At 34.4% G+C, this 18,176-nt stretch overlaps 1 protein-coding gene across 1 annotated transcript in view; it reads right to left on the reverse strand.

Moving 5' to 3' along the window:
• Positions 1-16,197: 16,197 nt before the first annotated feature.
• The window catches only part of HELRODRAFT_192453 (hypothetical protein), a gene marked incomplete at its 5' end in the record, with an annotated part of 7,642 nt that continues 5,663 nt past the window's right edge, over positions 16,198-18,176 (reverse strand). Inside the window, 5 exons of the mRNA XM_009022788.1 lie at positions 16,198-16,219; positions 16,253-16,736; positions 16,832-16,938; positions 17,239-17,577; positions 17,748-17,976. Coding sequence (XP_009021036.1) covers positions 16,666-16,736; positions 16,832-16,938; positions 17,239-17,577; positions 17,748-17,976 — 746 coding nt within the window. The 3' untranslated portion in view covers positions 16,198-16,219; positions 16,253-16,665. The remainder of the gene's footprint in view (positions 16,220-16,252; positions 16,737-16,831; positions 16,939-17,238; positions 17,578-17,747; positions 17,977-18,176) is intronic.

The raw sequence follows: 18,176 nt of genomic DNA on the forward strand, positions 1-18,176 counted from the left end.
ATCAACAACAATAACAATAACGACAAATAGAAACAACTACAATAACATGAAAGGTAATAGTTACAACAATAATAAAAACAATAGGACATACATATAAAGCTTATAATGATCACATACCATACACACATATGTACCTCAGTAAAAGTTAAACGAAATTTGATGTATAAAACGAATGAATGTAAAAACATTTAAGAATAGTCGAGATTGTGGATTGTGAAAGTGGAGATTGTTTGAAAAAAAATGAAATTATTATTAACTGCACTTAAATAATTATTATAATATTATAATAATAGTCAGTATTTCTCCAGAAAAGATGATACTACATCAGACGGTTTTGGTGATATAAAAAGTTGTTGTTGTTTAATATTTTGTTGTTGTTGTTGTTGCTTTTTACTTTGTTGTTGTTGTTGTTGTTTAGCTTTTTGTTTGGTTTTTTTATGTACCCTTAGCGTTGGTTGAGTTGTACAGTTTCCAGGGAGTTTATTTTTCAACCGTTTGAAAATTCTTGCGTCTTCGACATCCTGATCTTCATAATCTGATGTTTCAACTTGCTCTTGTCGCTGCTGTGGTTGCTGCTGCTGCTGCTGTTGCTGTTGTATAGCTTGTGAATCATCGACTTTTTGTAGTAGTTGTTGTTGTGGTTGGACTGTCTTTTTTAGATTAGTAGAATCATTTTGCTGTTGGTCATTATAATGTTGTTGGCTGTTATATTGTTGTTGTTGAGATGAAATTAAATTAGTTTTATCACCATTAATACGTTGTGATTGTTCATGTGCCGAGTTTGATGGCTGTAGGGAAATAGTAAAAAGCTGTTGTTGTTGTTGTTGTTGTTGTTGTTGTAATGGCTGCTGTTGGTTACTTTGTTGAGGCTGTTGTAGTTGCTGCTGCTGCAGAGTAAATGATGGAGAAAAGCCCAGTAAAAGTGATTCAAAAAATTTCTGTCAAAAAGAAATAGGAAAAAAAATTGTGAATCAACAGCAATATCAAAACTCAAATCAATAAAAATTAAAAACAAACCAGCCAACCAACCAATCAACCAACCAACCAACCAATCAACCAACCAATCAATCAATCAACCAACCAACCAACCAACTAACCAACCAACAAACCAACCTGTCTCGGTGAGTAGGATCTTTCTGCATGAGCAACATCATCAGCGTCATCATGGGCGCACACACCTCCACCATTACCAACGCTATCAACAATTTTTTCGTCCTTACCATCATTAACTTCCACAGCTGGCTTTCCGCCATCAACCTTTTGGGATTCTTTCTCTTTGACGAGAACACCATTATCACTAGAGACCCCAGCGCTACTATTCTTATCATCACCGACTTCACCACTGGCAACAATCAAATTCCTTGCTCTATCCTTATAAGTTGAAATTGTCGAACAATTTGATTCATCACATCCATTCATTCTCACATCGTTACGTTCATTCATCTTCTCCTTTCTTCCGCCATTCCACGGATTCCTGTCCGGGAAAAATTTCTTATTAGTGATGGAAAAAAATGAAATCATTTTTTTCGGGGATTTAAAAGGTTTTTCAGGAATCTCTAGAGAATAATTGTTGAACAACGGAACTCTGTTGTTAGCGAAACTAGGCATGTAAGTACTGGAGTCAAAATGTTCCATGGTTTCAAGAGCAATGTCAAAATAGTCTGAATGTTTCTTCATGTACTGAGCTAAAGCTGAGTAGAGGAACTGATATTCAGCCTGTGTGTGTTTGCATGTGTGTGTGTGTGTGTGTGTGTGTGTGTGTGTGTGTGTGTGTGTGTGTGTGTGTGTGTGTGTGTGGTGTATGTGTGGGTGTGAGCATGTGAAAATTTTATCGTCAACTTATTACGTTTTAATGTCTAAGTATGTTTGTTTACAATACAAGTTCACGCTGCGTGTAGTACAAAGACAATTGCCATCCAACCCGGCCAACTAACCATTCAACCAGCTAATCAGTCAACAAGCCAACGTAACCATTTAACAAACCAACCAACCAACCAACCAACCAACCTTATTTTCAGCAGTGTACGGTAAGTAGGACCTAACAAGTCTAACTCTACTGAACACATCGACCACACCCTCTCTGGCCGCCTGCTCCAGACTCACCCAGCAAGCTATAAATAGACCACTGCGTGCCAGGGCATCACGGGATAGGTCGTGACCTTGACATTTGTTCTCAGCACTACTACTTTCATGATGAACGCTATCTCCGTGTTGATTGGTTGACGATTTTGTTGTGACTCCTCCTACCTTTACTGCCCCACCAATGAGCATCATCGGCCTAGTTTGACTTGTCCTGTAACGCAATGTAATGTACACAGTGTACATTATCATCAGCATTAATATCACTACAAATCTACATTGAAAAAGTATTTGTCGTCTTTATCATCATCATCATCATTATTAACCTCATTCTGGTTATTCTGAGATGGTGAATGAACTGCAGGAACAAGCTGAGAGAATTAGGCAGCACATCCCTACCAGACCACCCATCTCTGATCTGAATGACCTTGACATTGCAACGCCTCTGCGACATAGACCTGCTTAACCTTGACATGTTTAAAGAGGCGCCCTCATTTTTTGAAATATCCAACCAATAAGAATCATCCTTCTCGTCACTGAGTGATCTGATTCGTTGACTTACAACGAGGTTAAAAATAGTAGCATTTGATTCACCGACGGTATGGACTGATTGACAGCTGATCATATATTTTCCACAGGCTAATTTGTGATTGGTCGAAAACTCAACAGCTGATTTGTCATCGACCAATAGGAACTCATCAGGGGTTTCATCATTGGTTACGATTAACTTCTGCAGCAGTATGACAGTTGTGATTCGTTGCTTCATCACCTGGTACCAAAATGATTCGCTGTTCAGAGTATCTGAGTTTCTGAAGGATTAACAATTGATCAATTGATCATTTAATAAATAATTAAAAAAAGATAAAAATATAAGACTAACAATTTAACGAGGAATGTATTCCTACGTTCGTAGCCATCAATGAATAAATAACCACTCCCGACAAAAGTTCTATCTGCAACTGATGACGACGGCTGTAACGTTGTAAGGGTACTTGAATATACCCCAGAAACAAATTCTCCTAATTTGTGGCTCGATTTGAAATTAGGCAGATAGCTTACAGACTGCATTAATTTGTGTTCGTACAGCAACTCAGTGGCTATGGTCTTTTTACATCTGGCAGCTGAGTTTTTAAAGATGGCTACAAACTTATCGGCCGGTTGACGTGTGTGAAAGTGGTCGAATTCTTCTGCAAGGCACTCGTACAGAAAGATGTACTGCTGGAAGGATTTGATCAAGTTGAATCTTTCTGATCTGAAATCAGTGGAGAATAATTAGAATAATTAATTAATTTATGAAATGAATGGATCCAATTTTTTTTTATAACAATTCCGGGGATATCTCTTGCGGTAAAGTAATGAAGTAGAACCCAAAACCCTCCCCCTCTACCAACCTTAGCAGAGAAACGCACTTCTTGACATCAACAATCCCCAGGTTGCATCCCTGTTTCAAGAGGCAGTCCAGGGCCACGAACAACCCGGACCTCCCTGACCCGAATCTACAGTGCACCACTAGGCGGCTGGCCTCTGGTAGTTCGCTGGACTCTTGGAATGATTTCAAGAATGATAGGAAGTTGACGTGATGGTTGGGTAGGTAGGTGCGTGTGGACCAGTCGTGGAAGTGCCACTGCTGGATCTGGCGCTCCTCAATAGCTTTCCTGATGTTCACTGAGGACATCTCTGAAATCTGGATGGAATCATGTATGTGAGCAATGGTCACTTGTAAGCTTTTGATACAATGGTTAAATGAAAGAACGAACGATTGAATGAATGAATGAATGAATGAATGAAAGAAAGAATGAATGAATGAATGAATGAACGATCGAACGAACGAACGAACGAATGAATGAATAAATGAATGAATGACAAGATAACGAATCATGAAATGAGATTGATAAACTAGCAACTAACATGTATAAATATACAGTCTGCAAATGATTGAATAAAATTTCAAGAAATGAAACAATAGTATTAAAAACACTACTAAGTAGTACTAACCACAAACTGCCTGACAGTGTAATGAGCATTAGCATATTCATAAACAAGCTCCACCCATATATTTCCAAACATTTCCTTCCCACCAATCACATGAGGCCAATAAACCGGGCATCTGTTGTTAATAATGGAAGAGGATGAAGATGATGATTCAGCAGTGGAGTGGATATTATTGTTGGACACCCCTTTAATGGAATAGTCCATTTCTTCGAGTGTTAATAGGGTGACGATGCAATCTATGTGTTCTTGGTGTACCATTTTCCAGAAATGAGGGATGGTCAGTAGTGTGGGTGATTGAGTAACAAGGCAATGTTTGGCGCCTGCATTAATAACATGAATTTGATAAATTCAACATCGCTATTATTAAAACTTCAAATTATACTCAAGACTACAAATACACACAATTACACACACACACACACAATTACACACACACACACACACGCACGCACGCACACACACAAAGACACAAACCTATAGTCCTAACTTTACTAGCGTTGATATAATCATTGCACTGTCTAGGCGACCTAGGGCCAGCAACAGCAGCAGCAGCAGAACCACCACCATGGGTACATCCTTTCGGGGTGGACACATTCCCGATGTCAAAGTGACTCGATGGATTGGGCGAGATGAAGTGCAAGGTGGCGGTTGAGTTGAGATGCAGGGCTGATGATGAGAGAAGTTTTACTCTGTTTCTATCATATGGTATTATCTGGAAGATGTTGCATAAAGTATACACATACACACACAATTAAACAAACTCAAATATACATGAACCCACACAAACAAACAAACACATAAACAAACCTTCATAGATCTATTAAACACAATATTCTCGGCCTGTAAGCCCACATTATTCACATCAGTAAACTCTTTCGGAAAGGAATTAAACTCATCCAACAAGAGCAAACTACCAGCATAACCCGAGTTGTTTCGGCCAATGGAATTTAGAGAAGCTAGGTCATGGGGGTTATTTATGTGCTGTTGACAAAATTGCCTGAGATCTCTAACTGGTAGTGGGGCTGTTGTGGTGGTAGGGGGGTTATTTGTGGTTACGGTTGTGGTTCAACACCTCGCATCCATAATACACACATATACACTGCAACACACATACACACACGCACACGCACAAAGATTTATATATACACATACACACATGCATATACAATCTGAAACGCCAAAATAAGAACCTGAAAAATCATATTCATATGGAACATTATAAGCCAAGATTGGCTCAGGAAAGCTGTACTCTCCTGGAGTCTGTTTAAAAGTGGTACGGCCCATTGTACCACTGTTACCAAACATGTTGGGCTCCCCCCGAGAAAATAATGGGACCGACGAGATAGTGTTATTTGAGTTGACTGGTGAAGAACGTTTGTGACTTGCAAGCGTTGGCTTCTTGGGTCTGCTTGGTTGTTATTTTTTTTTCACCATTCCCCTCATCATCACCATCCCCCTCATCATCATCATCACCATTATCATCATCTTCTTCTTCATCATCATCACCATTCCGCTCATCATCATCATCATCGTCTTTCTCATCATTACCACTAACTTATCTTCAAGAGCCCCTTCCAATCTTGCCACCAGCTTCCTCCGACCGTACCAGATGAAGATGAAGAGTATGACGACAGATGCCGTGGCTATTATCATCATCAGTAGCACGAAAAAATACTGAATGAATGAATGACAGAATGAGTGAAAGAGTGATAGAGAGAGTGTGAGTGAAAGAGTGAGAAAGTGAGTGAAAAAATGAGTGCAAACCTATAAATAGAAACAACCGCAAACAAACAAACAAACAATACACAAACAAAACAAAAACCTTGGACTGATGTGCGGCTTCATCAAAGTCAGTGGCGTCGTATTGATGATCTCGCTCGATCTGAACACCCTGTAGACGATACCGTCTAGACAAACGTCTAGACAGACCCAGGCTATGTATAACGAGTTTGGGTCTAGCTGGATATTTTCGTACGGTCTGCCAACGACGATGATGAAAATGAAGAAGATTATGGCAAAGGTCATAATGGTTATAAGACTGATTACAAATATAAATACAGACATGAATACACACACAAACACAAGCAAACACACACATAAACAAACAAACACACACAGACAGACAAACAAGAAATAACTGACCCATTCTTCCTGCCATCACCAATAGTAAACGACTGGTACTGACCACGGTGACCACGGCCGTAATCACTGACGTCATCATCAGCGTCATCATAAGTACCATCACGGTCGACACCACCCCCACCACCAAGCACTTTCGAACTGAAGTAATCACCAAAATCATCCTCTCCATCGTCATCACTTCTTCTCATTGTAGCATCTACATCATTACCCCCACCTACACCATCATCATCGTCGATGACGTCATCACCATCTCTCTCCTTATCATCATTTGTATCCTTACTATCGCCAGTGTCTATATCACCATTTGTATCCTTGCTATCACCAATACCTTTATCATCACCGGTATCCTTGCTATCACCGGTATCTTTATCATCGGTAGTATCTGCATCACCAGGGATAATATATTCATCATCCTCATCTTCCTCGCCCTTGTCATGAACGCCAGACTGGCGTTCAATTGTGTACTGCTCCCTGCTAGCCACATAGAATGGCAGGCCTTTCTGGCAGGCAGTTGTGTAATTGTGTAGGAATCTTTCCAATGGCAGTGATGACGACGACGACGACGATGAGAAAGAGGAGGGCAAGGAGGAAGATGATGATGATGGCGATGATGATGATGATGGCGATGATGATGATGATGATGACACTCTTTGGTCGTATGCATATACCTAGAGAAAAAAAAATTCTAAACTTGAACTTATCATTATTGCACCACCATCATCATTAACTTTCCTTTCTCAACTACCACCATCATCATCATCATCATCATCTCTATTATTATTATTATAATCATTATTACTATTTGAATCACCATTATCGTCATCATCGCATCACCTATCAGCATCAGTGTCACCATCCTATCATCATTAATTGATATCATTAATCATAACAAAATCAGAAAAAAAAAGAATAATATCAACAAGAACATCACGGGGTGCCATACATGAATATATATATCCATAGATAAATATATCCATAGAGATATATATCCATAGATATATATAACCATGGATATATATATCTATATTTGTATCCATGGTGCCATATCATTTTGAATTTTATTCTCTTTTTGGAACCCCTTTCGCACGTTTCGCTTTTACGTCTCATAAGATAAACTTATTAAAAAAAAATTTTACAAAAATGTCCTAACTAACACGGCCAGGATCAACAAGCCTCTTAATAACACTCTCCCCAACATATTTTCCACCATCAGCGTCCCTATTATCATCTTCTTCCTCGTCACCAGCATTATTATCTCTATTAGAGTCATCTGATGGCGACGATGAATCTGTTCTAATGCATATGCCTGGAGTTTCTGGCGCCTCTGACGTCAAAGGTAATTTCTCCATGATTATGGAAATGTACATTGTAATGGGTGCTTTGAAAAGGGCTGCAAGTTTTTTCTCTCCTACTGTTTCATTCTGTGTTTTTCGTTTAGTTTTTCAAGTTTTTTTTAAATTTTTAAATGATTTTTATATTTAATTTATAAAAAATAATAATTTAATTTATAAAAAATTTCAATGAATTTATACTGCGGATTGCGTTAATCAACTAATATCATTTGTATGGAGTAAAAAAAATGAATGCTTGTTCAATAAAAATACGAACCAATTAAGCAATAGTAATTAAATATTAATTACAAACCAACCAATCAAATTCAATCAAACGGTTTAATAATCCAATCAAATTTAAGCAAAAATATTAATTAACACACACACACCACACACACACACACACACACACGCACGCACACACACAAACACACACACACATACGTACACAGACATACAATACAGACAAAATCGTACAAAATTCTTAGGCTTAATTTTGAACTTCAATCTTATAAGTGTGGACGGTGGTGAATACAGTTCCAATATCTTTCCTATCTTCAACACTATTGGAATTCCTGGAAGAAAGAGATGAATAAATGAGTGAACGAATGAGTGAATGAATGAGTGAATTAATGAATTTGTGTATGTGAAAGAACGAACGAATACCTTTTTAACTTTTATAACCAATCATTTGTTAATTCACTCATTCATTCACACTTACACTCATTCAATTACTCCTTCACGCAATCAGTCTCTCATCTATACAATCATTCATTCATTCACCCGCTCATTCACTCACTCATTCACCCATTCACAGCAAACCAGTATAAAAATCCCCAGCATAGACAACAAATTTTGGATTCTCTCCGTGTCGAACTGAGATGCTATACATGGTCCTCGGTAGCAAGTTGGAAACTGACATCAGAGCACCCTTCGACTTTTGCTGGAACTGCAGCATCGCCTCGAACGTCGTTTTCTTGGTATGCAACGTTAAATTTTTCATCTTAAATATGCTACAGACATAGTTAGATAAGTCATCATCGTCATTATTATTATTATTATTATTATTATTATTATTACTGTTATTATTATTATTCATATTTTTATCACTAGTTTTCATATTTTTATTATTATAATTATTCGTATTTTTTTCATCATTAATGTCCTCTTCATTAATGCTTTCGCCGACACTCTTGGTGTTATTGAAGTTCTTCTTGCCATCGCTTTGACTCAACTGCCTGGGCACATTGCCACAGATTGAAACCTTCGAAACGACAAAGATAATTATAAAAATTACAAGAACGATGATAAAAATATGAATAATAATAACAACAACAACGAGAATAATTAACCAGCCAATCAGTGCTTCTTCCTCCCTCTAGAAAAAAGCTGAGTGACGATTGGTTCCTGCTAATTAATTTCAAGGGTTTGGTTGGGTTGCTGGCAGTCTCAGTAGCAGTGCTATTACGGCCGAGCTGTAATTGGGCTTCAGCTTTTGCATAAATTATGTTAAATGATTTTGTTGTTGTTGTTGTTGATGTTGCTGGTATTTGAAATGGCTTTATAATGGATGATTTTGTTGATGTTACAGTTGGAAATGTCATTATTATTGAGGTGAATGTTGAATTATTTCTACTGCAAACAAGAGGGATGTTGATAGAACGCTTCAGAGAAGGTTGACTGATTAAAATGTTGTCGTTGTTATCGTTAATGTCTCTGTTGATGTTATTGATGTTTTTGTTGATGCCATTGATGTCTTTGTTGAAGATGTTGTTGCCGTTAACAGATCTTAAAACAACGCCAGCGATTAAGGAATCGGTATCGTTGCATTTTGTAACATGATTATTATCATCCTCACTATTACTATTATCATTATTATTATTATTATTATTATTATTATTATTATTATTATTACTATTATTATTACTATTATTATTATTATCATTATAAAATTTTCTTTCAATTAATTTATAGATGGTGGATTTGGATAATTTGACAGAGGAGTAATTAGAACTAACATTGAAATATAAGGTGTACAATGATGATGATGATGATGATGATGATGAAGACGATGACGACGATGATGACGACAACGACGATGATGAACAGATATTGAAAGAAATCGTTAGTAAATAGTACGATGGATACGCACAGACACTCTCATAAAAGGAGGGTTTCTATATGTGAATGAATGAAAGAATGAATGAATTAATAAGTTTATGAGCGAATGAATGACTGCATGGATAGAAGGATGAATGGATATATGAGGTGATGGATGGTTGGATAAATAAATGAATAAATTGGGAAACTGATTTTAAAAAAACTTCATAAATTCATTTTGTAACTTATCAAATAGTTGAACCATAAAAAATATTTGATTCATTCTTTCATCACTGATCACTGATCACTGATTCATTCCTCCATTCATTTATTTGTTTATTCATTCGTTCATTCTGACAAAACCTTCCAATGTATCATTAACATTCCTCCACAATCATCATCATCAACATCTTCATCATTATCACTGTAATGAAGCTTTGTTAGGATTGGCCTTTGTAGAGCTGTTGTATTTATTTATTCATTCAGTCATTCATTCATTTATTCATTCATTAATTCCTTCATTCATTCAATCATTCATTCGTTCATCCATTAATTCATTCTTTTACAACATTCACACATTTTGTCAACCATGTATCAAACAACAACTTATTTATTCATATAATTACTAATTCAATAAGAATTCATTTACTCATTTATTGACACACTCATTCATTCATTCAACAATTAAAATATGTGCATACATGCAGCCAATCATATAAAAACCTTCAACATCAACAGCCAATCGAAACCAAGCATTTCAACAGCAGCCAATCATTATCTTAACCTGTACAGGGCACATAAAGCCAGCAATGAGATGGCGCAGTGGATTCTGTTACCTGATTGGCTGAATGATTGTAGGGCACAACCTTGAACTTGTACCCATTCAGAGGTGTTGGATTCAGAAAATGGACAGTTGCAGTGAGCGGGCGATTTTGATCGTGCACCACTTTAACCTGATTGGTCGGAAATAATGATGATGAAGAAGAAGAGGAAGGTAATGATGATAATGATAAAATAGATGAATGACTGATGATGATGATGATGACAGCCACAAAAAATGTTGATAACAATGGCAATGAAAATGATAACAACAAAACATGAAATTAAAAAAAACCACACAACATCAATCAAAATATACCTTATAGTCAGAAAATTCCTCAAAGATTCTAAACATTGGCCAATGAAAATTCTTCAAGTCACCACTCCTAACTTCTTCAATAATTGTCAAATTAAACAATTTATCATCACTATAACCATCGTCGTCATTGCCTACATTGTTGTTGTTTTGTCTTGTCATACAGTTCCTGTTGTTGTTGTAATTGATGTCGTTGTTGGTTCTGTTTCGATGGTTAACGATGATGTTGTTGATGTCATCGAGTTTGTTGATGCCACTATTTAAATAACTTTCATCTACCATTAAAATTTTACCATTATTACCGTCATCACCGTTACCATTGTCGTAGCCATCATTCCCCTCATCTTTATAATCTTTACCACTAAGCTGTCGCATCTGATGATGAGGATGAGTAAGATTATGATGGTGATAATCACTCTGATAATGACTATGAGTAAGATTATGATAGCGGTCATCCCTTTTCACTAAAACCTGTACTATGTACTTAACTCCAGTGGCTTTTAAATCACTTTTGAATTTAAAATTAATATTATTACTACTACTATTATTATTAATGCTGTTACTTCTATCGGTTAAAAAATTATATTTGCCCTTGTCATTGAACTTGAATGCAGGTAACCACGGTTTCCAACTGATGACAATGGCACCTGATTTGTAATCCCACGAAGCAAGGGGTGGGTCATCAACAAATGGTATTCCTTGAGTGGTGGTTGGTTGGTTGGTTGGTTGATTGGTAGGTTAATTATTTTTTTAATTGAATGATTGACAAACATAATTAATTAATTGATTAATTAATTAGTATTAGAGAATGTTCATGTGAAAATGTAAATAATAATATAAATTAGTTTTTGAGGTTTATACCAAAAGTCATCGTCATTCATCATAACCGTTGTTCATGTGTGTGTCCATCCTCATTAATAAATTAATTTATTTATTTATTCTTTAAAACAAATAACTTTTTTGACAGGCAGATCCTCCCCAGCCCTGCAGACAGGTATTAGAGGAACAGGCACCATTGCTTGGGTTACAACTGTCCCCAGGTGGACAGCGACACTTTGATGTACAGTTCTGACCAAAAAAGTTAGAAGGGCATTCTACTCTGTCAAGACCTTATGATTAAATTTATAAAATTAAAAGACCTGATGATTTTATTATATCATAGGATTAGTCACCAATTAACAAATCAAAGTTAAGAAAATCTGATGCAAATTAACTTAGAAAGTTGACAATCAAATTTGCAATAAAAACTAAATTTACAGAAAAGTTTGTTTAAACTCTTTAAATTTAAAGACTTAAGTCTGAAGTTAAAAAATAAAATTTGATGAATCTGATCTGTGATCTCCAATAAGCAACAGCGGACCAGATGTGAACGATAATGTAAAACTTGAATTTTATAAAAATATTGTCCCATTTGATTTGATTTTTCACTCTAAATTCTTAAATATTAAAAAAATTAAAAATAAAAAAAACTGAATGAAACCAATTGAAAAAAAAACATATAGTAGCAGTTTAATCAAACTTACAATCAGTTTTACGGCTCAAAAATAGTAACAGTAAATGAAAAACGTTTTTAAAATAGAAGATATTCATTAAAAAAATTAATCTATTTTTTATTTATTTAAGCGCGAGTCACGTCTTCTACAGCAAATTTTGAAAATGGCGTCGCTCAGATTCATAGCATAGACAAAAAAATCAACGCCATATTAACAAAAATCAAACTATAGTCCGTGTTTAGTATTATTCGTTCAATATTTAGTATTAGTATTATTAATTCATTCATTCAATCATTCAGTCGATTCAAGATTTTATATACCCAAAACATTAAGTTTTTCATTACCAAGTTATAGATTTTCATATATGTGCGTGCGTATTAAGTGAATATAATGATAAACTCTCAACTTATCTCACCACATCAACGCCACATTAAAATAAATTAACCTATGGTGTACACAGTTCAGTTTGTAGGGCCAAACACAAAAAAGCTAAGATACATTGTGCTTAATTTTACTTTTTTTAATGGTTTTTTTTAAGTTCTATTTGATTTGAACCAATTTTTGATGTAGATTTTAAATTATTTTAGCATGTAACGGAAACAGACTCATTTTTATTTCTTGTGCATTTATTAATATATGTTTTAATTTTGTATAAATTGCGTTTGATGTGACTTTATAATTTAATAATTTTAGATGTATTTTGTTTAATCTTGTTAATGTTATATATTTTATATTATATTTGATGCTATAATCTGATGGCTCTGAAAATTTTGCGATTTATAGCTTTGGAAGAAGATATTTTAAATTTAGCTGAAAATTATTAAAGTCTTCTCATGAATTTGTATTTAATTCATTGAAAACTTTTATACGAAACGAAATTGCATTCAGTAATAATATTTTTAAGTATTTATGTTTCTCTTATTTCATTTCTTTTATATATTATACTTACAATCAATTCAATCATTCACATCAGTAAAAAGTTTATTGATTTAATGTCATTGGTTTTTGATTTTATGTAATACTCTAATATACATTCTTCACAACAGAGCTACTCAAACTTCGAAACATTCTGATTGACCGGTTGGAACTGCTGTATTTCTTATTATCTAAAGATATAATTTTAGTAATTATTTGTATACATGGATTCTAAATACTTTATACATATACATATTTATTATATAACTTCCTTATAGAACCAACAGTAATCAGTGTTACATATGTATGTTCGCGCGCGGTTCAAATTGTCCGGAGAGAATTCAAAATAATTTGACGCCACACACCTTACTTCACTTTAATTGTACAATTTAAATGTATAAATATAAAAATATAAATATATTTATTAATTACGCATATCTATCTATCTATCTGTTTATTTATTTAGTTTTGTTTGCAAATAATAATTGATAAAATTTATTTTATAGGAATCCAATTTAATGTTTATACCGGCTAATTTACCATCGCACATTTCAATATTTTTTACTCTTAAAATGACGTCATTTCCGCCAACGATTTCGCAACAAAGTGCCAATCCTAACAATTTTATAAATTTTTTTTCGTTGATAATTTAAGAAAAGTTGCCGACAAAAAAAAACTTGTATCCGGTTGGAACGCATACATTCAACATTGAAATTATAGTTTTAATGAATGACTTGAAATACCCTACAAATAGGAATTTGTCAGCAGTCCTTCATATAAACATAACTTGTTGGAAACGATAAAATGTATACAACGGACTTCATTTTCAAAAAATCCAAAATTTTAAAATTATGCCCGTATAACTACTGTATTTTTTTACTTCTTCCTCACACACACACACACACACACACACACACACACACACACACACACACACACACACACACACACACACACACACACACACACAAACTTTCATACATGATAAAAAAATAACTCACGTCACAATATTTTATAAAAAAAAACATTCTCTGATACTTGTAAATAAATGATTAATGATTTAATAACAACTAGTGTTTTGTTAGATTTGAAGAGATTTTATATACTTTATACTACATATACTACTACTCACTATATAACCATAGTAATAAAATAGATGTATAATGTAATAGGGCTATAAAATTCAATGTAGGATGGTCATGATTCTTTAAAAAACCTTAGTAATATATATTATTATAAACTAGTAAAATCATTTTACTAATCTCCTTAATCCTTGATTCATTTCAATAAAGAAAAATTAATTTTATCTCATTTTTAATGAGGAAAACCCCGAAAAAACGTTACTTATTCCCGAGAAAGTATCGCAATGCAAGCGTCCAAACAGACTCCTGTAATCCCATGCGTATTCTGATCGAGCAGATCAGGAAAGAATTTGAAAAGAATAAGAAAGAGCACACGAGCGTTTGCGAATCTATTGAGGATTTGAAACAGCAAGGGAATGAACTTCAATCTCTAATTCATCTATTCCAGCTGAGTTTGATCAAAACCGTGCAAGATGATGACACGGATGACGAGGATCATTGGCCGGAAGATCCGGAAGAGAGGAAGTTGGTTTGTGAGGTGATGAGTTTGAAGAAGGAATTGAAGCTGGCTACGAAGACGAGATGCGAGCTGCTGCAACAGCTGAAGATGAAACAATTTGATACCTACTCTACGAACGAAGATGTAAGGGTTTTTTAGTTATTCAATTTTTATAATTTAGTCGTTAAAATATTTATAGCCTGCTCATTACAATTTTTGTATTTTATAATTTTTTAATGTTTTTTTTTGAAAAAATTGAGAAATATTTCAGGTTACTGATTCTACTTTACCAAAAAAATTAAATTATTATTTTAAGCTTAAAAATATGTCGAAAGCCAAGAAGTTGTACTACCATTGGGATAGGTGCTTGGGTGATTTCGTTAAAATCGAGCATGATATAAGGGAGTTGAACCCAAAGAAGTAGCAGTATTTGTTGAAAACTTTTCAAATTTTAATCAATCTACAAAAATTAATTCATAAAAATGTATTTAAGTATCAGGACTGGATTTTAAAATGTGTGAGGGTCCTTTAAGTATGATTTATTAGTCCCTTACCTTTTAAATGTTTAGTGTCAAACATAAAATAATTTGGCCTCAAATGTCGTTACATACAATTAAGTTAAGTTAAATAAAGTTTAATTATTTAAAAGTGTCTTTGTGAAATATTGATTTATATTTTGACACAGAATAAGTAAAAAATTCGACGCCAGTGTAAACTGCTATAAAGATTTTTCCAACTTGGTCATGAAGTGCATGCAAAGAAATGCCGCAGTCATCCAAGTGGTCAGTATTTCGGCCATTTATATTAGAATAAATTTCAATAATTTGGAAAATTATTAAATTGCGAACGAAATTTTTTGATACAATACTACCTTTTTCAGCCATTTTAACAATTTTATTGACCATTTGAATATATTTTTTCGATAAATTACCCTCGAATACGACCTAATTATTAAATATGTTGTGCGAGTGATATGGAAGTACACACGTAATAATAGAATTTGAGTAACAAAATCTTTAAATAATACCATATAAACTACACGCACGCACACACACACACACTTACAGCTAATTAAGTACAGACAGGCCCTGCACGTACTGAACTCCAGCGAAGACTGGTCACCTCAGCTCTACATCTTCCTGAAAAACTTCCTAAAAATGAACGACGTTACATCGTGCGAGCTACTCAAAGAGATCAGCCCAGTTCTTAATAATGGTCCTAAGAAGGCCCTACCCAACTTTCTCAGGCACCCCAATAACAGAATTAAGAAAAACGTTTGGAGATGATGATAAGAGAGGGAGTTTTGACGATGTGATAGCTGATTTCACAGTTTGTGCAAAACAGTTCAATAGTTTTAGGGGTTTAGTTCACTTTTTCAACTCGGCATTTTAGAAAAATTTGCACTGATGAAGTTTTTTTTTTTTTGAAAAAAAAAAACACGTCTCAACTGAAAAAACTATAAACTGAAAAAACTATAAACTGAAAAAACTATAAACTGAAAAAACTTGAATCAAAAATGTAACAACGTAATAGAAGTAGGAATATAATGTAACGAAATAGCAAATGACTGACATAACTATAGCGAAACAATTTAGAAACATAACGAAACAAGGGTATAAAACTGAATACAGCAAAATGAAATAAACAATAAAAACGTTGCATAAAGTTAAATCGCCATTCTCGCCAATCCGCTTCGCAAGGATATATGAGCAGTTTGTTTCAAAAAAATTTGAAAAAAATTTCAAAAAAATTATATAAAAAAAATGATATTAAAATGATAAAAATTAAAACCTAAACAAATCAAAAGCTACAAAATGACGTCAGAAAAATATAAAATTGTCGAATAAACAGATATAAAATTTTTTTTTCTTTTGCAAAGATTTATAAATTGTGCAATTCACAAGTAGATCTCAATATCTCCAAAACTTATCTGCTGTCTGCATCTCCAAAGGTTCTCTTTGCAACCACCTGTTAGATTTACTATCATCAGATTTGATTTTACACACACACACACGCACGCACGAACACACGAAAAATTTTCAAAAATTCAGTATAAATATTACCAAGCAAATATTCAAAGCACCTAGCAGCAACACGTCTGCTCTGATTGGTCGGACAAATGTCCATGAACTTCACTATTTGATTGACGCGTCTGGCCTCATATAGTCTCCTGGTTGAAAGAAAAAGAAAGATAGATAGAGATAGATAGATAGAGATAGATAGATAGATAGATAGATAGATAGATAGATAGATAGATAGATAGATATTTAGATAGATAAATAGATAGATAGATAGATAGATAGATAGATAGATAGATAGATAGATAGATAGATAGATAGATAGATAGATAGATAGATAGATAGATAGATAGATAGATAGATATATTGATAGATAGATAGATTGAATAAATAATTAACAGAAATGACAAATAATGAAAAATAAATAACGAAACAAAACAACGACAACACACTTCAAAAGCATATTGTAAAAATCAATCCTAGTTCCTCTGTTACTATTAAATTCTACGATATCTTTATACACTCGTCCTCCTCCACTAGAAATTGCAGTGGCAGCGGTGGTACTATTACCAGCAATAGCAGCTGTAGCGGCAGTAGTAGCAGCAGTAGTCGCCACAACATCTTCACAAAAACTTGTTCCATTTATTGTAGACTCCCTGAGCTGCTCCTCAATGAAATTGCTATCCAGAGAAGGATCACCCAGTTGTAAGTTTTCGATATTTTCGATTGAGATTCCACCAATGAAACTCTTCTGCAAACTGGCCAGTGTTCTGTTTGTGTCAGTGCGAGACCTGTGGGCGGATGGGGCTTTCTATAATTATTTATTATTGCCACTATTATAAACCTTATCGTAATTATCATTAATATTATTATTACCATTATTATTATTATTATCATCATCATTATTATTATTGTTATTAATATTATTACCAAAAAGTAAATAACTCCTGACGAAAAGCACCTTTCTTTAAGAGCAGTAGTGTTAGCAAGAGCAAGGTTGGAAAAAGTCGAGGCGCTAAACTCTTGGGGTATGGGGCTGTCCATGTGGAAAGAGCCGAGCCTGCCCTGCTCAATTGAATTTAAAAAGGACTGCTGCTGTTTGATTGTCGTCGAAGTTAACGGCTGTCTTCCAGGTGTCGTTGTTATCACAGCTGCTGATGTCGCCGCTGCTGCAGCTGTTGATGACTTTGCTGGCGTTGATAGATGGTGGTCTGGCTGTTGTGAATATGTAATTGAATGATCAATTAACTGATCAATTGTCTTTTCATTATCTACTTATTCAATTAATTAATTAATTAATATAATCGATTCTCTCTCTCCAGCAACCACAAAATATACCCCACGCCCCAACTTTGCAAACCATCTCCCCATACTTCTCTGAATAATATTT

The sequence above is a fragment of the Helobdella robusta genome (assembly GCF_000326865.2).
Source record: "Helobdella robusta unplaced genomic scaffold HELROscaffold_33, whole genome shotgun sequence".
NCBI classification, from domain to species: domain Eukaryota; kingdom Metazoa; phylum Annelida; class Clitellata; order Rhynchobdellida; family Glossiphoniidae; genus Helobdella; species Helobdella robusta.